The sequence below is a fragment of the Bombina bombina genome, chromosome 6 (genome assembly GCF_027579735.1).
Source record: "Bombina bombina isolate aBomBom1 chromosome 6, aBomBom1.pri, whole genome shotgun sequence".
NCBI lineage: Eukaryota > Metazoa > Chordata > Amphibia > Anura > Bombinatoridae > Bombina > Bombina bombina.
Genome location: NC_069504.1, coordinates 214,173,303 through 214,198,793, shown reverse-complemented (window position 1 = coordinate 214,198,793; position 25,491 = coordinate 214,173,303). Strand labels below are relative to the sequence as shown.

General features: G+C 37.0%; 1 protein-coding gene across 1 annotated transcript in view; it reads left to right on the top strand.

Annotated features, from left to right (window-relative positions):
• The window catches only part of ADAMTS20 (ADAM metallopeptidase with thrombospondin type 1 motif 20), a 578,468-nt gene that overhangs the window by 135,699 nt on the left and 417,278 nt on the right, over window positions 1–25,491 (top strand). Inside the window, 2 exon segments of the mRNA XM_053719202.1 lie at window positions 18,526–18,788; window positions 19,555–19,638. Coding sequence (XP_053575177.1) covers window positions 18,526–18,788; window positions 19,555–19,638 — 347 coding nt within the window.

Sequence of the window (25,491 nt, the reverse complement as noted above, 5' to 3'; positions counted from 1 at the left end):
GGTTGGGTCCTTGATTAGATTTATGAACTACAACCTTACTAGGTGCCAAAACATTTTTTAATGTCGGTGCTCGTCTAAAAACACATTTAGGTTCAGGATCTACAAGCTTGCCCAAAATTGGATCTTTTTTGACCAGATTCCAATGTTTCTTAATAATATGTTTGATTTTAGTATGATTTACATTAAATTGAGTAATAAAGGTTGAGTTGCATTGATCTGTTGTCATCGTGATGTTATTATTTTAATTATTTTTGTTAGAATTATATGTAAAATATGAATCTCTATTGTCTAATCTGGCACGTTCATATCCAGCATCAATTATTTGTTTGGGATAACCTTTTTCTTCAAATCTAGCCTTCAGAATGAGGCTTTGCTGTTCATAGTCCTCAATATGACTGCAATTCCTACCTATTCTCTTAAACTGTCCGTATGGTATATTTTTAAGCCACGAACTGTAGTGGTTACTACGATAGTTTAAATTACTATTGCAGTCAACAGTTTTAAAAAGTGTGGTGGTAATAATTCTGTTGTCACTGGAAAAAGTCAAACATAAGTCCAAAAAAACTATTTGTTCCTGGTCAATGGTGCTTGAGAAAGTTAGGCCCATCTGATTGGAATTCAGATGGTTCACAAAAGATTCGGCAGAAGTTACATCACCTTTCCACAAAAATAATAAATCATCTATGTATCTGCCATAGAAGACCAGGTTCGCTCCATAGGAAGATCTATAGATGTAATGCTCTTCAAAAATGCCCATAAATAGATTGGCAAAACTAGGAGCGAACCTGGTCCCCAAAGGGTAAGATAGAAGCCTTTTGCAAAAAAATATATATACTCAGGTACATTTCTATGATATTTATTTTTTGTTTACGTATAAATATAGCTATTTCAAGGACATTAAGAGATGAAAAGTAAAAGATTACATTTAGAGAATTGGTATAAATAAAGTTGAAAGAAGAAGACAAATCTATCATCATTTGATGGACATTCAGGGTAGATCATTTGATAGATGAGGATATCTGCAACATAGAAACATAGAAACATAGAATTTGACGGTAGATAAGAACCAAAAAGGCCCATCAAGTCTACCCATATTACATGTTACTTTTTCCTTAGGATAGCCTTATGCATGTCCCAGGCATTTTTAAATTCCTTTACAGTCTTTATGTTTACCACCTCAAATGGAAGTTTATTCCATAACTCCACCACCCTTTCTGTAAAAAAATGCTTCCTCAAATTTCTCCTGAATCTACTACCCTCTAACTTTAGATTGTGACCCCTTGTTTTGGCATTTATTTTTTTGTGAAAAATGCTTTCAGCTTCTATTTTATTAAGTCCCTTCATATATTTGAAGGTTTCTATCATGTCACCTCTTTCCCTTCTATCCTCTAAACTATACATATTTAGATCATAGTGTCTTTCTTTGTACGTTTTATATTTTAGACCATGTACCATTTTAGTAGCCCTCCTTTGGACAGCTTCTAGTTTATTTATATCTTTCTGAAGATATGGTCTCCAGAACTGTACACAGTATTCCATATGTGGTCTAACTAATGATCTGTAAAGTGGCATAAGAACCTTGCTATTTCTGCAAGATCGATGACTCTTATATATCAAAAGTCTGATGCTAATTATGCCGGACTTGACGCACATGTATTTGACAGACATGATGATAAATAAGACTGCCGATTGAAGATTTGCGGCAGTGACTCCAGCGAATGCACCTAGATTGAAGCTTTGATAAATCTGCCCCATAATCCTAGTTGAAATTTGAGGGCTGGCTGGTGTGTATGTTGCATGTCTGCATGTATGTGTATGTGGTGTTTATGATGTGTGTCTGCACTTATGTGAATGCTGTGTAGTGTGTGTATGTTGTGTGTCTGCATGTATAAGTGTATGCTCCTGCCCACCACATCATACTTTTGCCCGGGGATGGGGGGAGGGTGTCCCTCTTTCAAATTTGGAAATGTTTGGAGGTATGCACTCTCACACACTAACAAACACTCACACACACACACACATTTTCTCTCACACACACACATTCTCACACACTAACACACTCACACACACACAAATATAGTCTCTCACACACATGCTCTTTCTCTCTCTCTCTCTCTCTCTCTCTCTCTCTCTCTCTCTCTCTCTCTCTCGCTCTTTCTCATACACACACAAAGAAACTAACGCTCTCACACACACTCTCACACACTAACACACACTCACACATACACACGTTCTCTCACACACAAACAAATAATTTCACCCTTTTAATACACTCTTGCACACACACAAGATTTGGATAATGGCGATGTGAACAAGCCACACATACAAAATAATGGCTAGATAACTTGCATAGACTAAGGCCTGTACAGAGATCCCTTATTATTATTATTCTCCTGGCATGTAAATTGGTGCTAGCAAGAGCTTAGTTGAAGGAGAAACCACCTAATTGGACACAAGTAGACATCATTGATTATATTAGGAAAAAAGGAGGAATTAGTTCATTCCTCACAAGATACATTAGATACTCATGTGGCAATTTGGACCTTGTGGGACATGCTATCTGATCATATTAGTGACTAATTCTCTCCTGGTTTTTACCTAGTAGCTCTCTTTCTGACACACAGAGTACATTAGGGGTGCGGGGGGAGAGCTGGGAGGATAGATGTGATAGTGCAGAATCTCTTCTACACTTTTTTCCTTCTTCCATACTGATAGGATACTATCTCTACTGATTTATTTCTTTTTTACTTGAGATTTGTATTTTCAAATAATTATATTGGTAGGATCAGTATAGATGTAAGTGTATTTTTTACAACATTCTGTTAACCTCTAGATTCTCATAGCTATGTGATACAATACTGCTCTAAAGTCTGTTGGTCTTTACTCCTAATACATTACAAGATTACAAGTGAAACACTAAATATCGTTTGTGTGCAAGTGATATTAGCACTCAACTTGGTAATACCAGCGCACAATAGTGCGCTGGTATTACAAGTTAATCTCAATGCGAACACCAGCTCCCTTTTGTATTGCTAGGAAGCATTGCACTCACAAGAGCACACTTCTATAGGCTACTATAGGAGCTTCGTTCTGATGCCGTCAGTAATCGCATGTTATTTCTGGTTTTCAATTGTTACTTTCATTTTCTATTGTTCATAATTAGATTGAATATCCACATTTGAAATTTTAAATGTAACATTTGATTTAACAAATACTATTCACAAGTTCAATCATTCTTGTGGTAGGGAATTTAATAAATTGATACATGAATTATGCAATATTTAAATTAGAAATGGAATATTACATTTAAAGATAACATTAGCAATAATATTACAATAAACAAATGTTAAAATGTTGTGCAAACATTTGAAATTCAAAACAAATGAACAAATGTGTTAAAATTGTTTCATTTTTTCGAATGTTGCATAACATTTGCCCATAGCTAGCTATTGATTTACCTTGAATGATGTTAGTGCTCAACAGCACTAACATTTTTGTAATCTAGCTCATGGTCTTGGTCTGGATTTTTCAGCTGCACCTTGCCCAGCATGCAGATTTCATAAAGACTCTAATTGCATTTATTTGATGTATTTTTGTGTGTATTTGTATGAGTTGACTGTTTTATAGAGGTTTTCATTTTATTCTTTCTCTGTAATGTTTTTTTTTTTTTTGCTAATATGCATCACAGACAAATTAGTTCTATGTATTTAGATGAGAAACCCCCCAGAACACTCATGGCTATCCCCTTTAGATACCTATAAGCACTTAGAGGTTGATCTCAATCTATTGATATTTATCTCCATGGTAATGGCTGCAAAGGAAACCTTTTTAATGTTGACACAACCACAGTCAGCCCTTTTCATTATTTATCGTTAGCACTTTTTCTTCTTTTTGGTGAAAAATGACCCTATGCTTAATATGTGCCAGTCCTGTTTTACTGATCCCAATTCTAATTATTGATATTTAAAGGGACATGAACCCCAACATATTTGTTATTTTTCAGATAGAGCATACAGTTTAAAAAAATTCCCAATGTACTTCTATTATCAATTTGCTTAATTCTCTTGGTATCCTTTGTTGAAGACACAGCAATGCTCTACTGGGAATTAGCTGAGTTCATTGGTAGATACAATGACAAGAGGCATATATCAGCCGCTAGCTCCCAGTAGTGCCTACCTAGGTTAACTTTTCAAAAAAGAATACCAAGAGAATGTAGCACATTTCACAATAGAAGTATATTAGAAAGTTGTTTAAAGTTGTGTGCTCTATTTGAATAGTGAAAAAAAAAATAGGTTTCATGTCCCTTTAAAGGGACAGTAAACACTTTGTAACTACAAGACATTTCTGTTGTGCTGCTATAGAATGGCATTCTATTCAGCCAAGTTTTAAAACAAATTATAAATCTTTTTACGGCAATTATTTTTAAATAGACAAACGCCACCCACCATTTTCTGAATTTGGAGTAGCCAATCTGGGCTGTAATCTACAGACAACAAGGCTAGCTCTGTTAAATAAAATGCATTGTTTTGCAGTTGTTATCTGATAAAGCCAATTATGGATGTATATGTAGAAGATTTAGATTTGGGAAGTCAACAGTGTGCATTTAAATTTAGTTAGAATTTGCTAAATTTTCAGGACTAAGTTAAATAAAAAGTGGACAAAATAAATATAGGTACAAAACACTTTTGTATACACAGCACAATCAGAAAGATAGTACAGTAATTTAATCTTGTGGTTTAGTTGGTTTGCTGTACAGAATAATATCAGATTGCATTGTACATTTATCACACCTAAATTGAAGGTTTTCATATATATTATATTTGTTACAGTAAAAAGCATAGCTCAAACTTTTACTCATGATTTAAAAAGCATGAATAACATGTGTGCAATACATTCATCTAGTGCAGGGGTGCCCAATAGGTAGATCGGGATCTACCACTAAATCCCGAAGGCGCTGCTGGCAGATCGCGGCCGAGTGATCAAAATTATGTGGTCAAGTTACACCATCTCAACACTGGGGCCTGAGTAGAGAATGGTTGCTAGGGATACCGATTTATCTACTGCAGTGTATGAAGGGGCAAGTCATTAAACAGTCTGATGGTCAGACATGAAAAGGATTGGATCTTGAGGGACATCAATTTCAACCAATCAATGTAGATGATTTTTGAACAACAACACAATTGGCCAATCAAAAGCATGGTTGATTGAGTACTCTCCCAATGGGGGCGGAATTGCACCAGCAGTTCACAAGAATTTCTGGTGCAATGATAAATGCCATCAGCGTATGCCGTTGGTATTTATCGATGTGCGGCGGACATGGTTCGCTATAGCGGTTCATGTCCATTCTCACAATGATAAATGGACCCCAAAGAGTAACTAAACAAATCAGAGTAGAGGGCGCCACATAGTGCAGATCATAAAGTAATTCAGATATAAAACAGGAATGGTAGAATAATCCTACTCACAAAGTGTAAAGCACAGATGTGCAATACCAGCAGTCCGGAACCACACGTCGTCCGGTAGACCAATAGATAGAAGGGGAATCCTCGTCTCACCAGGGAGAGTCCAGAGAAAACACAGAGGAGGTCTGTACAACGATGGTCAGTCACACAAGTCCAGAGGCCTGGGAGGAGAGTCCACAGCTCCGAATAGGTGGATAAGTCCCAAATTTTGGAAATAATAATCGGCAGCAGGAAGAGGGTTAAAAACTTATTTTAAAAGTTTATTAAAATGATAAAAACAACAGCAACGCGTTTCTCAGTGTTACACACTGTTTCATCAGGCTATATACAAACACACTCTAAGCTGCCATATTTATACCATAACAGACCAATCAGGCTGCAAGAAAAATTGCACATCCCCAACAGGTCATACCAAAATACATGGGGGTGATAGGTTAATAAAAATATACAAAGATATAGCAATATAATACATAAAATGTATATGTAGTACATAAACACTATGCTTTCTCCAGTGTCAACAGATCTCTAATTTTAAAAGGGGTAGAGAATACCCAGGAATTACAGCAAAAAATTAAAGACAAGATTAAATGAACCTGTAACACACTAATAATGGTACATTCCTTTAATCAATGAGAAACAAACCAACATTGATAGTATTAGTAAGCTGACCTGCTTGGTTAAAATTAATTTAGTGATATTAGTATTTAGGATATTGACTCCTAATAATGTAGTGAAAAAACAGGGAGAAAACCAATTTTCTTAAAATGTTTATTCGAATTCATGTATTTTTAGTGCTAACGTATTGATGTGATGTCAGGTGGTCAGAGGCGTGTCTAAACACGTAAGGTGTATAATGTATCAAAGTGTGAGAGAGCGATCTCAAAAAGACCCACATGTATCACCAGAGTAGATGGTTAAACCTGCAAACCAAATTGTATGTCAGAATATTAGTAAACACCACTATCGTGGGTCCTAATAGTATGTGTAGAGTACCTTGGTTGCCATAACGACAAAGGGCGTACAATCCTAAGTTAGCATGGAGTGATGTCATTGTTTATAGGAGTGGCCAGTCGCAAGGAAAAACAATTCACTGCCCGTAATGTCTAATCACCTCAATCGCAACAGTGATAAGTGTCAGATCACCCGTTTAACTACCAAAGGACACGGTGCATAGGCTACCATACAAACCTCACTAACAAGGGCTAAACGAATGTCAAAAAGATCGGGGTAGCAATCTCTAATGTTATGTGGCCAGATCGGTGGGGAGATGCGTGAACCAACACGCTAAAATATATATGCCAATAGCGACCCTTTGCATATCAATATACAGATTTATTATTAGCCAGAGTTTGGATATATATAAGAGACAGAGTGAATGGCAATTGGTATGTGTCAAAACATCCTTAACACTTCTTGAAAAGGGATAGATAATATCCGACAAAAAAAGGTGTGTGTGTGTGTGTCCACCAATGGACATCCAATCTGTGCAATAGTGTTCAGAATGGCAGCCAATAGCTGCCAATTCTGATCGTGCTGGGAATTATAGTAATAAATAAATAGAAAAACGGGGGACATATCTAGGAAGACATATCTAAAAATCAGTGTGAGAGGTGATAGATAATAACATATATCATCTATTAAGTCATAATAAAGTAGGAGAAGGTCTGACATGTGAGTAAAAATAACTAACTAGCACCGTAGTGCAATGATAACTGATGGTATAACAGCAATATTAATAAAGGACAACCTGTCTATACGACGGATGGTTGATAAAAACAATAATATGTGATATGAGACAATGATCAGAATAAATTAGTGGAGCTACGGTGCAAATATAAAGATAATAAAATAAGTAAGACCACCATAATGATTAAGTGGCTGTGAGAGGGGATGAGATCTATGTAATATAATGGACATGAATAAACCTATTGTGAAGGAAAAGGGAGCGTGGTGCGTAAGGGATGTGAGTACTTGGGATGAAAAAATAAACTAAGGTAGTGATATATGTATAAGGGGTAACAAGATAATGTAGATGTATTAAAAATGAACGCCACAGGGGGATATAGTGGTTAGATATATCTAACCAAAATTGTAATGGGGAGGGACAAAGGGTGGGATAATAATTGACATAGACATAGTGTAGTTGTGCTTACAATTTTAGACCAATAGGTCATGTGGAATGTCACTTCTTAGTGAGTGAAAGAGTGAAAATGTGATCATGATTAATACAGATGGAAGACCAAATATGGTCCAGAATTAATAATATCAGAATGGGGAAACAATAATTATTAATTAATAATATCAGGAAGGGGAAATGATAAAAGCTGTTATGTAGGTGCAAGGTATAGGAGTTTGTGCCGGCCAATAGGACCCCAACATGAATAGGTTGGGTAATAGTAACGGTAGCAGAAGTAACTAAGGGGAGATGGGCTGGTGATCGCTAGATAGAGATAGTGAAATGCCCAATTCATAATCAAAATGCTGCTAGATCGATATTCAGGTTGAGACCAGAGGGTAACAGGGTCCTCAATTTGTAGATCCTATATGTTTCCCTCTGTCTCAACCTATTGAATCTATTGTACAGATGGGAATGTGGAATCATTTCTAGAGGACAGATATTGAATGTATTGGTAGTTCTATTATGTGTGTTATTACAATGTCTGGGGACACTATGGTTTGGAAATTTGTTTTTGATATTCCTTAAATGTTCATTCCATCTATTCCTAATAAGCCTACATGTTCGGCCAACATATTGAATAACACAAAGATTGCAGGTTAAAAGATATATAACAAATAGATGTGCATGTCAGGAATTGATGGATATTGTATGACCTTTTGGTGATGTTGGATGAAAAGGTTTTGCACCCTGGCTTACTGTATTTACACATGTTGCATTTCTTAAGATGGCACTTACCTATACCACTCTTTTTAAATAGTATATTTAGGTTGGGTCCTTGATTAGATTTATGAACTACAACCTTACTAGGTGCCAAAACATTTTTTAATGTCGGTGCTCGTCTAAAAACACATTTAGGTTCAGGATCTACAAGCTTGCCCAAAATTGGATCTTTTTTGACCAGATTCCAATGTTTCTTAATAATATGTTTGATTTTAGTATGATTTACATTAAATTGAGTAATAAAGGTTGAGTTGCATTGATCTGTTGTCATCGAGATGTTATTATTTTAATTATTTTTGTTAGAATTATATGTAAAATATGAATCTCTATTGTCTAATCTGGCACGTTCATATCCAGCATCAATTATTTGTTTGGGATAACCTTTTTCTTCAAATCTAGCCTTCAGAATGAGGCTTTGCTGTTCATAGTCCTCAATATGACTGCAATTCCTACCTATTCTCTTAAACTGTCCGTATGGTATATTTTTAAGCCACGAACTGTAGTGGTTACTACGATAGTTTAAATTACTATTGCAGTCAACAGTTTTAAAAAGTGTGGTGGTAATAATTCGGTTGTCACTGGAAAAAGTCAAACATAAGTCCAAAAAAACTATTTGTTCCTGGTCAATGGTGCTTGAGAAAGTTAGGCCCATCTGATTGGAATTCAGATGGTTCACAAAAGATTCGGCAGAAGTTACATCACCTTTCCACAAAAATAATAAATCATCTATGTATCTGCCATAGAAGACCAGGTTCGCTCCATAGGAAGATCTATAGATGTAATGCTCTTCAAAAATGCCCATAAATAGATTGGCAAAACTAGGAGCGAACCTGGTCCCCAAAGGGTAAGATAGAAGCCTTTTGCAAAAAAATATATATACTCAGGTACATTTCTATGATATTTATTTTTTGTTTACGTATAAATATAGCTATTTCAAGGACATTAAGAGATGAAAAGTAAAAGATTACATTTAGAGAATTTGTATAAATAAAGTTGAAAGAAGAAGACAAATCTATCATCATTTGATGGACATTCAGGGTAGATCATTTGATAGATGAGGATATCTGCAACATAGAAACATAGAAACATAGAATTTGACGGTAGATAAGAACCAAAAAGGCCCATCAAGTCTACCCATATTACATGTTACTTTTTCCTTAGGATAGCCTTATGCATGTCCCAGGCATTTTTAAATTCCTTTACAGTCTTTGTGTTTACCACCTCAAATGGAAGTTTATTCCATAACTCCACCACCCTTTCTGTAAAAAAATGCTTCCTCAAATTTCTCCTGAATCTACTACCCTCTAACTTTAGATTGTGACCCCTTGTTTTGGCATTTATTTTTTTGTGAAAAATGCTTTCAGCTTCTATTTTATTAAGTCCCTTCATATATTTGAAGGTTTCTATCATGTCACCTCTTTCCCTTCTATCCTCTAAACTATACATATTTAGATCATAGTGTCTTTCTTTGTACGTTTTATATTTTAGACCATGTACCATTTTAGTAGCCCTCCTTTGGACAGCTTCTAGTTTATTTATATCTTTCTGAAAATATGGTCTCCAGAACTGTACACAGTATTCCATATGTGGTCTAACTAATGATCTGTAAAGTGGCATAAGAACCTTGCTATTTCTGCAAGATCGATGACTCTTATATATCAACAGTCTGATGCTAATTATGCCGGACTTGACGCACATGTATTTGACAGACATGATGATAAATAAGACTGCCGATTGAAGATTTGCGGCAGTGACTCCAGCGAATGCACCTAGATTGAAGCTTTGATAAATCTGCCCCATAATCCTAGTTGAAATTTGAGGGCTGGCTGGTGTGTATGTTGCATGTCTGCATGTATGTGTATGTGGTGTTTATGATGTGTGTCTGCACGTATGTGAATGCTGTGTAGTGTGTGTATGTTGTGTGTCTGCATGTATAAGTGTATGCTCCTGCCCACCACATCATACTTTTGCCCGGGGATGGGGGGAGGGTGTCCCTCTTTCAAATTTGGAAATGTTTGGAGGTATGCACTCTCACACACTAACAAACACTCACACACACACATTTTCTCTCACACACACACATTCTCACACACTAACACACTCACACACACACACACACACACACAAATATAGTCTCTCACACACACAATCTTTCTCTCTCTCTCTCTCTCTCTCTCTCTCTCTCTCTCTCTCTCTTTCTCATACACACACAAAGAAACTAACGCTCTCACACACACTCTCACACACTAACACACACTCACACATACACACGTTCTCTCACACACAAACAAATAATTTCACCCTTTTAACACACTCTTGCACACACACAAGATTTGGATAATGGCGATGTGAACAAGCCACACATACAAAATAATGGCTAGATTACGAGTTTTGCTTTATGAGCGGCTCGGTTCTAACTTCCAAGTTATTGTCACCGTTCACCTCCCTATAGCGCTGCTATTACAGGTTTGCAAAAACCTGGCGTCAGCAGGCAATATGGCAGCGTTGAGCGCTGCTTCAAACTGGTTTTACGTGCTTGTGCACAATTTCCCCATAGACATCAATGGGGAAAGCAAGCTAAAAAAAGCCTAACACCTGCAATAAAGGAGCGTAATGCTCCGCAACGCAGCCCCATTGATTCCTATGTGGAAAGAAAAGTTATGTTTACACTTAACACCCTAACATAAACCCTGAGTCTAAACACCCCTAATCTGATGCCCCCGACATCCCCGACACCTACATTATACTTATTAACCCCTAATCTTCCGCGCCAGACACCGCCAACACCTACATTACATTTATTAACCCCAAATCAGCCGCCCCTAATGTTGCCGCCACCTACATTACACTTATTAACCTCTAATCTGCCGCCCCCGACACCGCCGACACCTACATTACAGTTATTAACCCTTAATATGCCGCCCCCAATTTTGCCGCCACCTACATTACACTTATTAACCCCTAATCTGCCGTCCCCGACATCGCCGCTATCTACCTACACTTATTAACCCCTAATCTGCCGCCCCCAACGTCGCCGCCACTATACTAAAGTTATTAACCCCTAAACCTAACCCTAAGTCTAACCCTAACCCTAACTCTAACACCAATAACTTTAACATAATTAAAATAAATCTAAAAAAAATTTCAATTAATACCTAAATAATTCTTATCTAAAATTAAATACTTACCTGTAAAATAAACCCTAAGCTAGCTACAATATAACTAATAGTTACATTGTAGCTAGCTTAGGTTTTATTTTTATTTCACAGCTACGTTTGTATTTATTTTAACTAGGTAGATTAGTTAGTAAATAGTTATTAACTATTTACTAGCTACCTAGTTAAAATAAATACAAATTTACCTGTAAAATAAAACCTAACCTGCCTCACACTAACACCTAACATTACACTACAATTAAATAAATTACATTAATTAAATACAATTAACTAAATTACAAAAAAAATAAACACTAAATTACACAAAAAAAAAAAAAAAAAGATCACATATTTAAACTAATTACACCTAATAGCCCTATCAAAATAAAAAAAATCCTAGCCTAAACTAAACTTCCAATAGCCTTTAAAAGGGACATTGCCCCAAAGAAATCAGCTCTTTTACCTGCAAAAAAAATACAAACAACCCCACAACAGTATAACCCACCACCCACACAACCAAAGCCCCCCAAATAAAATCCTATCTAAAAAAACCTAAGCTCCTCATTGCCCTGAAAAGGGCATTTGGATGGGCATTGGCCTTAAAAGGGCATTTAGCTCTTTTTCAGCCCAAACCCTAAGCTAAAAATAAAACCCACCCAATAAACCCTTAAAAAAACCTAACACTAACCCCTGAAGATCCACTTACAGTTTTTGAAGACCGGACATCCATCCTCAACGAAGCCGGGAGAAATCTTCATCCAAGCGGCAAGAAGTCGTCCTCCAGTCGGGCAGAAGTCTTCATCCAGATGGCATATTTTAATTTCATCCTTCCGACGCGGAGTGGCTCCATCTTCAAGACATCCGGTGCGGAGCATCCTTTTCTTTTGACAGCTACTGTAGAATGAAGGTTCCTTTAAGGGACGTCATCCAAGATGGCGTCCCTTGAATTCCGATTGGCTGATAGAATTCTATCAGCCAATCGGAATTGAAGTTGAAAAAATCCTATTGGCTGATGCAATCAGCCAATAGGATTAAGTATCAATCCTATTGGCTGATCCAATCAGCCAATAGGATTGAGCTTGCATTCTATTGGCTGTTCCAATGAGCTCAATCCTATTGGCCTATCAGCCGATCGGAATTCAAGGGACGTCATCTTGGCTGACGTCCCTTAACCCCTTAATGACCACAATGTACCCTGTATGTCACTGGTCGTTAAGGGTTTTTTCAGGACATAATAGCACAAGTCTAGCAAGAACACGCTATTAATGCCCTCCCTCCAGCAGGCTTTGTGGATTAGAGCAGTCTCAACGCTGGTGGCAAGACCGGGCTATAAAACAATCAAGTACCAAAAAAGGCCAGTGACATACAGGGTACGTTGCTGGTCCTTAAGGGGTTAAAGGAACCTTCATTCTACCGTAGCTGTCGAAAGAAGAGGATGCTCCGTGCCGGATGTCTTGAAGATGGAGCCGCTCCACGTCAGAAGAATGAAGATAGAAGATGCCGTCTGAATGAAGACTTCTGCCTGTCTGGAGGATGACTTCTTGTCGCTTGGATGAAGACTTCTCCCAGCTTCATTGAGGACTTCTTGCCGCTTGGATGAAGACTTCTCCTGGCTTCCTTGAGGATGGATGTCCGATCTTCAAAAACTATAAGTGGGTCTTCGGGGGTTAGTGTTAGGTTTTTTTAAGGGTTTATTGGGTGTGTTTTATTCTTAGCTTAGGGTTTGTGCTGAAAAAAGCTAAATGCCCCTTTAAGGGCAATTCCCATCCAAATGCCCTTTTCAGGGCAATGGGAAGCTTAGGTTTTTTAGATTTTATTTGGGGGGTTTGGTTGTGTGGGTGGTGGGTTTTACTGTTGGGGGTTGTTTGTATTTTTTTTTACAGGAAAAAGAGCTGATTTCTTTGGGGCAATGCCCCGCAAAAGGCCCTTTTAAGGGCTATTGGCAGTTTAGTTTAGTCTATGGTTTTTTATTTTGGGGATTTTGATAGGGCTATTAGATTAGGTGTAATTAGTTTAAATAGTTGATAATTTCTTTTTTATTTTGTGTAATTTAGTGTTTATTATTTTCTGTAATTTAGTTAATTGTATTTAATTAATGTAATTTATTTAATTGTAGTGTAATGTTAGGTGTTAGTGTAAGACAAGTTTCTACTAGGTTGTTGCGTAGGGGTTATAAATCTCATACCATTGATCAAGTTAAGCGACAGGTTGATAGTAGTTGCAGAGAAAAGATAAAAGCCGTGCAATGTTTCAAGGGGTTACTTTTATCACTAAATACTCATCCCAATATAAAGACATACAGGTATACCCCGCTCATACAGCGGGTTAGGGACCGGAGCCCCACTGTAAAGTGAAAACCGCCTTAAAGTGAAACAAGGCAGTTTTAGCTATCTTTTCACTTGCCAGTGTGTTTAAAAACTTAAAAACATGTTTGAACTAACATATATTAGAGGTGCAATAGTGCTATGTTTAGTTTAACACTAGCTCAGCACAGTATTCAATAAATACTGCACCTGTAAAATAGTGACAATTACTGTAGTACAATTTGCCAGACTATAACACTGAGACACAGATTGCACTGTAATGCTGTAAACAAAGTGAACTGCACATAACAAAATGGTGTCAGTCACTTTTCTCGCAATCTCACGAAGATTACAGCACTGTTTCAAATATTTGGAGGTTGAACTTCAGCTCCACAAAGCGCTGTATAAGCAAAGCGCTGTAAAGTGAAGCGCTGTAAAGTGAGGTATACCTGTATGTAAAATCATTAGGCATCATTTCCCCCTACTTGCAGCAGATAATAGGCTAGTCAATCTCACCAACAGTGGGTGTTGTTTCTCTTATTGGAGAAATTGGACTCTGGGTAACATTTTATCCCCCTCTTAATTGAAAAAGTCTAATTCTGCTGCCCACAACTCTTGGTTAACTCATAAGGGTCTATTCCGCTGTGGGACCAGAGACTGTGTAGCTTGTGAATGTGTCCTTTTGGGACGAGAGTTCCATTCTTCTGTCACTGGGGAGAATTTCCAAATTATGAATTGTCGGTCTTCATTTGTCATGTATCTCATTACTTGCACCACTTGTAATTTACAATATGTCGGACTCATGACCCGTAAGAGCCGATCCCATATTCGGGAGCATCTATCTACCCGTGCTTCATTTTGTCCATCATCACAACAGTAATACTAGCACATTTAGGTGGACTCTTATTGAAAAGGTCTTTAGCCCCAATAGGGAGGGTAACAGAGATATTCTCTTAGCAAAAAGAGAGATGTATTGGATATTTAGACTTCGCACTAGGGTCCCCTTGGGTTTGAACTCTGAATACGACTTGATACATTTTTGGGAATAGCATTATTATTTTATTCTTTAATCTGAATGAATGTATTTATCATTTTCTTTTTCCTACATCATCCAATTATAGTTTACATTTAACATACATTCAAGTTTGTTAATTTGCATTATATAGACTTTGATTGATTTTCTGTAGGGATAATAGACATTGAATGGTATTTCCAACTCATTAGTCAATTCCCATTTGGATGTTCTTTGCTGTCAACAATAAACTTATTCTCACTGTGCAGTCATCATTATTTTTTGTGATATATGTATATTATTCCCTAATTTATACTTTGTTTCAGTCGTTTTTATATAGTTACATAATGTATCTTGCAGTCAAAATGAATGTTTGATCCATGCACATGTTCTGATATAATGGTACTCATTGAGGGCTCTTCGTAGCCAATCAGGGACTCATTTATTGTATTCCCCAGACAGACTTGGGGATCTTGGTATCTGTCTTTTTTAAAGGCTTATTGCCAGCTCCAAACTATACATTCTAAAAATGCATAGTTCGTTCATTGGTGGCTCTGCAATAAAAAATAAGAACAACAGGTGAAACCGCGCCAAAATAAAACTGCTACACAAACTCCAAGTGTAATAGAGGTCTCTCAACTTCTAAAAGATAGGCCTTAAAAATACAAATTAACAAAAGGCTAAAGTGTAACTGTATTGGATAGTTTAACAATATGAAGTGCAAAAACGCTAAAAGAACTGATAGATGTATCAGTTGGCAAACGCAGAAGATTAACCACAAATGCCAATCACTAACACAATCCTAACAATCCTAGCTAAGCACCAATGTAATTTCTATATAAAATCTTAAATATATGATATGGGGAAACAATAATTAGGGAACAAAAATTCTTGTAACTAATATATTGACTTAAAAAATATATTTTCATTTAAAATATATAAACATTTAATAAAATAGAAGCTTAAGGTCGACCTTGCAACAATAAAATAATAACAGTAGAATTTACAAAATATTGACAATAAAAATATATCGCCTAGATTTAGAGTTCTGCATTAGCAGATCCCCTTACGCTAATTGCGTATCCTATCTTTTCAATGGGATCTTCCTAACGCCGGTAGTGAGCGGTAGACCCTCTACCGACAAGACTCCAGCCGCAGAAAAAAGTCAGGAGTTAAGAGCTTTATGGGCTAACGCCGGTTTATAAAGCTCTTAACTACTGTGCTCTAAAGTACACTAACACCCATAAACTACCTATGTACCCCTAAACCGAGGTCCCCCCATATCGCCGCCACTATAATACATTTTTTAACCCCTAATCTGCCGACCGCACACCGCCACCACCTACATTATCCCTATGTACCCCTAATCTGCTGCCCCTAACATCGCCAACACCTACATAATATTTATTAACCCCTAATCTGCCCCCCCCAACGTCGCCGCTACCTTACCTACACTTATTAACCCCTAATCTGCCGACCGGACCTCGCCGCCACTATAATAAATTTATTAACCCTAAACCGCCTCACTCCCGCCTCAAAAACCCTATAATAAATAGTATTAACCCCTAATCTGCCCTCCCTAACATCTGCGACACCTAACTTCAAATATTAACCCCTAATCTGCCGACCGGACCTCGCCGCTACTCTAATAAATGTATTAACCCCTAAAGCTAAGTCTAACCCTAACCCTAACACCCCCCTAAGTTAAATATAATTTTTATCTAACAAAATAAATTAAATATTATTAACTAAAGTCTTCCTATTTAAAACTAAATACTTATCTGTAAAATAAACCCTACTATAGCTACAATATAACAAATAATTATATTGTAGCTATTTTAGGATTTATATTTATTTTACAGGCAACTTTGTATTTATTTTAACTAGGTACAATAGCTATTAAATAGTTATTTACTATTTAATAGCTACCTAGTTAAAATAATTACAAAATTACCTGTAAAATAAATCCTAACCTAAGTTACAATTAAACCTAACACTACACTATCAATAAATTAATTAACTAAACTACCTACAATTACCTACAATTAAATCAACTAAACTAAATTACAAAAAAACCCCCCACTAAATTACAAAAAATAAAAAAAAGATTACAAGAATTTTAAACTAATTACACATACTCTAAGCCCCTAAAAAAAATAACAAAGCCCCCCAAAATAAAAAAATACCCTACCCTATTCTAAAATAAAAAGTTAACAGCTCTATTACCTTACCAGCCCTTAAAAGGGCTTTTTGCTGGGCATGCCCCAATGAAATCAGCTCTTTTGCCTGTAAAAAAAAAAATACAATACCCCCCCCAACATTACAACCCACCATCCACATACCCCTAATCTAACCCACCCAACCCCCCCTTAAAAAACCTAACACTAAGCCCCTGAAGATCTTACTACCTTGTCTTCACCCAGCTGGGTACCATCCAATCCGTCCAGAAGAGGGTCCGAAGTCTTCATCCTATCCGGCCAGAAGAGGTCCTCCAGAGGGTCCGAAGTCTTCATCCTATCCGGCCAGAAGAGGTCCTCCAGAGGGTCCGAAGTCTTCATCCAGGCGGCATCTTCTATCTTCTTCCATCCGGAGCGGGTCCATCTTGAAGCAGCCGGCGCGGATCCATCCTCTTCTAACGACTTCCTAACAGCGAATGAAGGTTCCTTTAAATGACGTCATCCATGATGGCGTCCCTCGAATTCCGATTGGCTTATAGGATTCTATCAGCCAATCGGAATTAAGGTAGGAAAAATCTGATTGGCTGATTGAATCAGCCAATCAGATTCAAGTTCAATCCGATTGGCTGATCCAATCAGCCAATCAGATTGAGCTCGCATTCTATTGGCTGTTCTGATCTGGTATGTTCACTGCTCAGATGTTTATATGTAAATATTGAGAGTGTATACAAATGGTTTATTGATCAATTGTTTTTAACCATATTAGATATTAAATATTAGGTGTGTGTACTCAGACAACAGCTATTAAGGCTACGGCCAAAACATGTCAGTTGTTGTCTGATCTCTAACTTCTGTTCAAGTTTGGCTCTACTCTTATCCTGCCTTTGATGCTTTAGTAAAAGTGAAGTTTTATACAGTTCCCCGGGTCTTTGTTGTTTCCTGCATAACATTAGATAAACACAACTATGTTTACAGCATGGACAATATTGCTTAATACAACATTTTGTTTATCAATCATTTTTTCTTATAACATGATTTTATTTAAATTAAATTAAAATTACACTTGCTTGTAATACTCATTCCTTGAATCTCTATATCCTCTAACATCTTTTTTTTTATTATTTTTTTTATTTAACAAACATATGTTTAAAAATCTACAAAAGTCTGAATCTACATTTTAAAAAAACAAAAACATTATTTCATTAGTTAATTTTATATTCTTCTCTAGAGGGCTCTGGAGATTTTAAAACACTGCTTGAATCTGAAAGGATGTGTTACCATGTTACACTGTTATCTTAGGTGTTAGTTATATGTGTCTGATTAAAACTGGCAACTGTTAAGAAAAGCCATTTTGACAGCTTGTTGAATACACCCATACCCTAATGCTATAAAATCCTCTTCAATGCTGAGAAAGTTTTTTTGCCGTTTCTAATTACTGGTTTGTTAACTTTTAATTGAATATATTTTAAAATGTTAGTCTTTAGTTTTAATGCCTATTTTTTGTTTTTTTCATGTAGACCATGTTATGGATGAAAAACTCTTACCGCTGCATGTGTCAAGCAACTTAGGAAAGGACATTTATAATTTCCAAAATACTTATTTTATACCACACACATTACCAAACAGGACACAGGAGGAAAATGGAAACAAGTCACATGTCCGAAGGAAACGTTTTCTCTCTTATCCAAGATATGTAGAAGTCATGGTAACAGCTGATGTTAAAATGGTTCGGCATCATGGAAGAAATTTACAGCACTACATTTTAACACTAATGTCAATAGTGAGTAAAATAATCAATACAAATTAAATGTAAGCATGAAGTGTAAGATGAACAAAATGTGCCTATATTCATACTGTGTAAATGCCTTGATTGTCATGTTGTTGTTTTTTTGTGTGTTGGAATTGCATATATTCTAAGCCTCCAAAACCATGAAAGGTGAGATGTAATACTGGGCCCTTACAATGAGATTCAGGCTCCTTATTTACCAGGTAAAGGAATTTTGTATATATTCAAACATTTAGGGCAAGATTACAAATGGAGCGCTAATTTATTGCATGCCCGCAAACAGGCAAATTTGCCGTTTGTGGGCGCGTGATAAATAACCATCCATTACAAGTGCACAATGGCCAATTTTTCAGCGGTATAGCTGTACCACAAAACTCGTAATCTAGACAATTATTTCTTAAGAGATTGACCAGTTAGAATTGTGAATTGACGAGTCTCTGATTTATTAGTCAAGGATTCTACAAGGGAGCTTTTATGTTCATTTAGACCCTACAGTCCCTGCACCTTTTTCAGCAAAGACTATCACTTTCCACGATATGCTACTTGCAGTTCTATGAAGATTTTAGTTATCAAAGGGGAAATTAGAAATGATCAGTCTATTTTTTATTTTTTGGTATATGCTTATTGTAGTGTGTTACATTTAGATATATAGTAGAGTATATGTGATATTTTCTAGCATAAATAATGTTTGACAAATTACAAAGTATTAAGATGGGACATTTTTGATGTTTGCTTATAATGTTTACAAATCTTTTTCTAGGTTGCTTCAATTTATAAAGATCCTAGTGTTGGGAATCTCATAAACCTCATGATTGTAAAGCTTATTGTGATTCACAGTGAACAGGTAAGGGTTTCAATTTATTTAATTATTTGATTGCACTGCGGTTTTCTTGTTAAATATGTAATGCAGAATATAATACAAAGTAAAATACGTAAATTACAAGGGATAACTTTCATCAGTTTGTATAAGGTATTAAAGGACCAGTCAACACATTAGATTTGCATAATCAACAAATGCAAGATAACAAGACAATGCAATAGCACTTAGTCTGAACTTAAAATGAGTAGTAGATTTTTTTATAACAAATTTCTAAGTTATGCATATTTCCACTCCCCTTGTATCATGTGATAGCAATCAGCCAATCACAAATGCATATACGTATAATCTGTGAATTCTTGCACATGCTCAGTAGGATCTGGTGACTCAAAAATTGTAAAAATAAAAGACTGTGCACATTTTTTTTAATGGAAGTAAATTGGAAAGTTGTTTAAAATTACATGCTGTATCTGAATCATGAAAATTTAATTTAACCTGAGTGTCCCTTTAAGCAACACAAAGGAAAAAAAAATGGCCTGAAATAATGCACGTAAAGTCAAAAATCAGTTCATAAATAATTTGCATTGTCTTAGTTTAGATCCAAAAGGGCCATTTTCATTTAAACGGGAATGTCTAAGCAAGGAGTGAATTTTCTGTGAATTCCAAGCATGGTGGCTCTATGAATATGGAAAGAGTACATTTGATTATTCATTTGATTACTTTCTGTTATAATTTTTAAGCTAAACAACTAACATATTAAAGTTAATAAACATTAATTAAAACCTACTGACCTATATTTTCTCCAAAACGAAGTTTCATAACGTTCTAAAAGTTATATCTTTTATTCGCCGATGATGTCACGTTATCCTGCCCACTATTTTCAGCACTGCTTGTTCAAAATACTTAAACCAATAACTTTGTGTTTAAAGCGCCATTTTGAAACCTAGGTATTGATTGGTACAGAGCAAAGGATACCCATGGAGTGGGTTTGGAAAACAATTAAATTTGCAGACAAGATTTCTCATATTCGGTAGAGATATGTTAATGAAATGCTATTGATAAAAAGCGTATTTGGGGTAGTTAGTTAGTAACAGGCATAGAAAATATTTACTTACAGTTGCCCTTTAAGGTGTGTTTCTGAATTTGCTTAAAGGGACACTGAACCCAATTTTTTTCTTTTGTGATTCAGATAGAGCATGCAATTTAAGCAACTTTCTAATTTACTCCTTTTATCAATTTTTCTTCATTCTCTTGGTATGTTTATTTGAAAAGCAAGAATGTCAGTTTAGATGCTGGCCCATTTTTGGTGAACAACCTGGGTTGTCTTTGCTGATTGGACAGCACAATTAAACAAGTGCTGTCTATGGTTCTGAACCCAAAAATTGCTGGCTCCTTAGCTTCGATGCCTTGTTTTTCAAATAAAGATAGAAAGAGAATGAAGAAAACTTGATAATAGGAGTAAATTAGAAAGTTGCATGTTCTATGTGAATCAGGAAAGAAAAAAATTGGGTTCAGTGTCCCTTTAAGCTTATATTGCTGATAACGCTACTCTTAGGATGGAGTGAAGCTATCTGTTAAACTGTTAAAAGTGAATTAAACATATATTGCTTTTGTTTAAAAATTGTGTTTGCCCTATGTTTCCTAGAGGGATCAACATGTACATTCTGCAAGCAACATGAAAAACATTACTTATTTTAATGTAAACAGTCTTGGCCATTAAAGATGAAAAAACAGTCCAAGTAAATTAGTAAACTATTGTATGATTTAGAAACATGTACCACTGAGATAATATAAAAGTATGTGCTGTCCTCTACTGTGAAAAATACTTTAGGACATTTTTGTCAGGCAAGACAGCCTGTAGAAGTTTTCTTTTCAAGCCTCTTTCTGTGGTTTGCTCTTACTGGAGGGAATGGCAGTTCAGTTAAAATGTAGTTTTAACTTGAACTCTCTGACGTTTTGATGTTGCAAGAGTTAAGCTTTTGGACCATTAGATTAGAGAGTTTGTACAAGAAAACATTTGTTTGTCAGATCAGTGCAGAGATTATTTTCAGTTTTGTTAGACAAAGATCTATGTCACCTAAGGACCACACCAAAAGGTTTATGCTAAATATGGGTCTTTTCTTCATGTGTTGTTATAATCATTTAGTGTAGTAATTGTAAGCCAGTTCAGCAGACATTCCTTTCTCTACAGCCAATTTTATACCCACTCTTAGCACAGAATGCCTGCATGGTACCTATAGCAAGAGTGGAAGTATCTTCTGTCATATAATTCTGCCTATAGGATCTGTCTTTTTCCCTTTCTGAGACACTGATCCATCAGACAGTTAAGTGCTTCTCCTAACAGTGGCACATGCCTCTTTTTTATCCTTTTGAAAGCACTATTCCCAGTATTGCAACATTCTCCTAGCTACTTGTAAATAGTATTTCATTTGTGCATTTTGTTTTTGGGTTCTGATAGCTATTTATAATATGTCCTGGCTATCAGTATCCATATAATATAACCTACTTGTTGTTACCTGCAAATTCTATTCTGATGATCATTAACTGCTTTTGGGCTTTTTAAACATGACTTCTATAGCACATCTTGTTGTGCGTTCTTTGCTGCCTGTAATTTACTTTTGCATGATCAGCTTAAATGTTATACACATCCCCAGCTGCCTTGTCTCTTGTATTGGAGATTGCTCAATTGTTTGCTTATTGACTCTTATCCACCTACTGTTTCTGCTTCAGCTTTGATCTTTGCTTCAACTTACCTATACCTGTCTGATGTTCTCTAAACTTACATCTATGCGGATATCACAGTGATGTGCCTGTGGTACATGTTACACTTAATTAATTTATTAATGCATTCAAAGCTTTTATTAAGAAAACATCACAATCCAGCCTATTCCCTACCCACTGTGATGAACACTCCATCGACCTGGTATTTTCCTACCTCTGTTCTATATCTGACCTCGCCTGTCGCCCTTTTCCCATCTCAGACCATCACCTGGTCACCTATAATATTGATGCAACAGCTAAACCATCTCCTCCATCCTGCCCCCGCAGCTGTAGAAATCTGCATGCTGTGGATCCGCTCCAATTTTCAAAAACTATTCAAGATCTCCTCCCTCACACTTCCACTATAATCTGCCCTGATCTCACAACATCCCACTATAACAAAACTCTCTCCTCTGCACTAGACTAAACATCACGCTGTCAGTTGCAGCCCTGGCACTCTCAGCAAACACGCTATTTGCAAAAATTCTCCCGTACTGCTCGTGTCTGGAGGAAAACTCACTCTGAACCTGACTTCATACACTATAAGTTTATGCTTCATTCATACACTTGTGCCCTTCACTTAGCAAAGCAAACCTACTTCTCCTCCCTTATATCTACTCTTTCCTCAAACCCTAAACAACTCTTCTCCACCTTTAACTCTCTCCTCTACCCTCCTGCTCCACCCCCCTCATCTGTCATTAGTGCTCAAGACTTGGCAGACTACTTTTTAAGCAAAACAAATTCTATCCAGAGCAACATTCCAACACCAACCTGCAATACTCCATCAACAGGCCCTGCCACTCCCTCTGCCACCCTCTGCATCCTCCATCCAGCCAAGTTTCCGCCTTGCTATCTTCCTCACGCCTCACTACCTGCCCACTCAACCCTATACCTTCCCATCTAATACCCTCCTATATTCTACCCTCACTCCTGCTCTTACCCACATCTTCAACCTATCTCTTTCTACCGGCTCATTCCCATCTTCTTTCAAACATGCAACAGTCATTCCCATACTCAAAAAAACCCTCCCTTGACCCTAATTCTCCTGAAAGCTACCGCCCAATATCACTGCTCCCACTAACATCAAAACTCCTTGAAAAACTAGTTTATAATCGCCTAACACATTTCCTGTACGCCAACTCCTTGCTTGACCCCCTGCAATCTGGATTCTGCCCCAAACACTCAACTGAGACTGCCCTTACCAAGGTTACGAAAGATCTTCTCTCTGCTAAAAATATTGGCCACTACTCCATACTTACTTGACCTCTCAGCTGCCTTCGACACAGTTGACCACCCCCTCCTCCTACAGACCCTTAGCTCTTTTGGCCTCTGTGGCACTGCTCTTTCCTGGTTTCACTCTTATCTTTCTCACAGGTCTTTTTCTGTGTCATTTGCCAATGACTCCTCCTCTCTAATGCCCCTGTCTTTTGGAGTACCTTAAGGATATGTTCTGGGTCCTCTACTCTTCTCCATTTATACTTCTTCACTGGGTAAACTTATCAACAGTTATGGCTTCAAATATCACTTCTATGCCGATGACACCCAGATCTACCTCTACACCCCTGCTCTCTCTCCCTCTGTCCTTTCTCATGTCAGCAACTGCTTATCTGGTATTTCTTCCTGGATGGCCTCTCACCACCTAAAGATTAACATGTCCAAGACTGAGCACCTTCTTATCCCCCCATAAGCTCTATGCCGACCTGTGACTTCTCTATCCCTGTTGACGGCATCACCATTTCCCCATCTCCCCAAGTCCGCTGCCTCGGAGTTACACTTGACTCAAATCTATCCTTCACCCCCCATATCTAATCACTTTCTACATCCTGCCGCAACCATCTACTCAACATTTCCAAGATTCGACCTTTTCTGTGAGCTAACACCACAAAGCAAATAATCCACTCCCTTGTTATTTCCCGACTTGACTACTGCAATAACCTACTTACTGGCCTTCCTCTTTCCCGCCTCTCCCCTCTTCAATCCATCCTAAATGCCTCTGCCAGACTGATCCACCTTTCCCGTCGCTCTGTATCTGCTGCACCTCTCTGTGAGTCCCTTCATTGGCTCCCCATACACAGCAGAATTAAATTAAAAATTCTCACCCTTGCATACAAAGCACTCACCAACTCCACTTCCCTCTACCTATCCTCTCTAATCAACAAGTATACTCCAGCCCGCCTAACAATGACCTGCTCCTTGCTTCTGCGACTATCACCTCCTCTCATGCTAGACTGCAGGACTTCTGTCATGCAGCACCTACCCTCTGGAACACTCCCCCTCGTGCTGTCAGGCTTTGCCCAAATCTTTCTTCCTTTAAATGCTCTCTGAAGACTTTTCTGTTCAGAGAAGCCTACCACCCAACTCAATAATATTCCTTTTACCTAACAACATTTCCCTCCTCTAACTCTGCATTAACATCTTTCTCAATCTTGCAGTCCTCACCTCCTGTTTCTTAACCTCCTACCCTTCTAGATTGTAAGTTCCCACGGGAATAGGGCCCTCAATCCCTCCTGTATGTGTTTGTAAATTCTGTCCTGTCTCTTAGTCTTAGAAGTTTTATACTATTGTTTTATTTAAATGATCTGTATCCATGGACAGCGCTGCGGAATATGATGGCGCTTCATAAATAAAGTATTATAATAATAATAATAATAACATATCACATTGTGTATTATGCCTATGAGAGAAATGTAAGCAGTAAATAACTGGAAACACTCACAAAAGTGATGCACATTCGGGTAATAATTAAGATTGATGCTCACTTATTCCGAGATCTCTGATGCAGTGGATAGCAGTCACAGGACCTTCAAAACTTCAAACAATAGTGCAATAAAGCAGTCACGAACCAGATTTGTAGAATTTACTTATTGTAAAACAAATATAAAAGTAAACAAAGCATTTTTCGCGGTCTTACTGAAATGTGGCCATTTTATCAGGCAAAGCTATTGCTAATTGTCTGTTTATCTCCCTGTTTATGTCGTCCCCTAAGCACACTTGTATTTGTAGAATTTTGTGTTTTGGTTTTTAGTTTGCAATTTGTGTTATCAAGTCAATGTTTTGTACCTCATATATGTATTTTACACTTATGAGAAATATTACATTTGATCCGTGCTGTCAAATCAA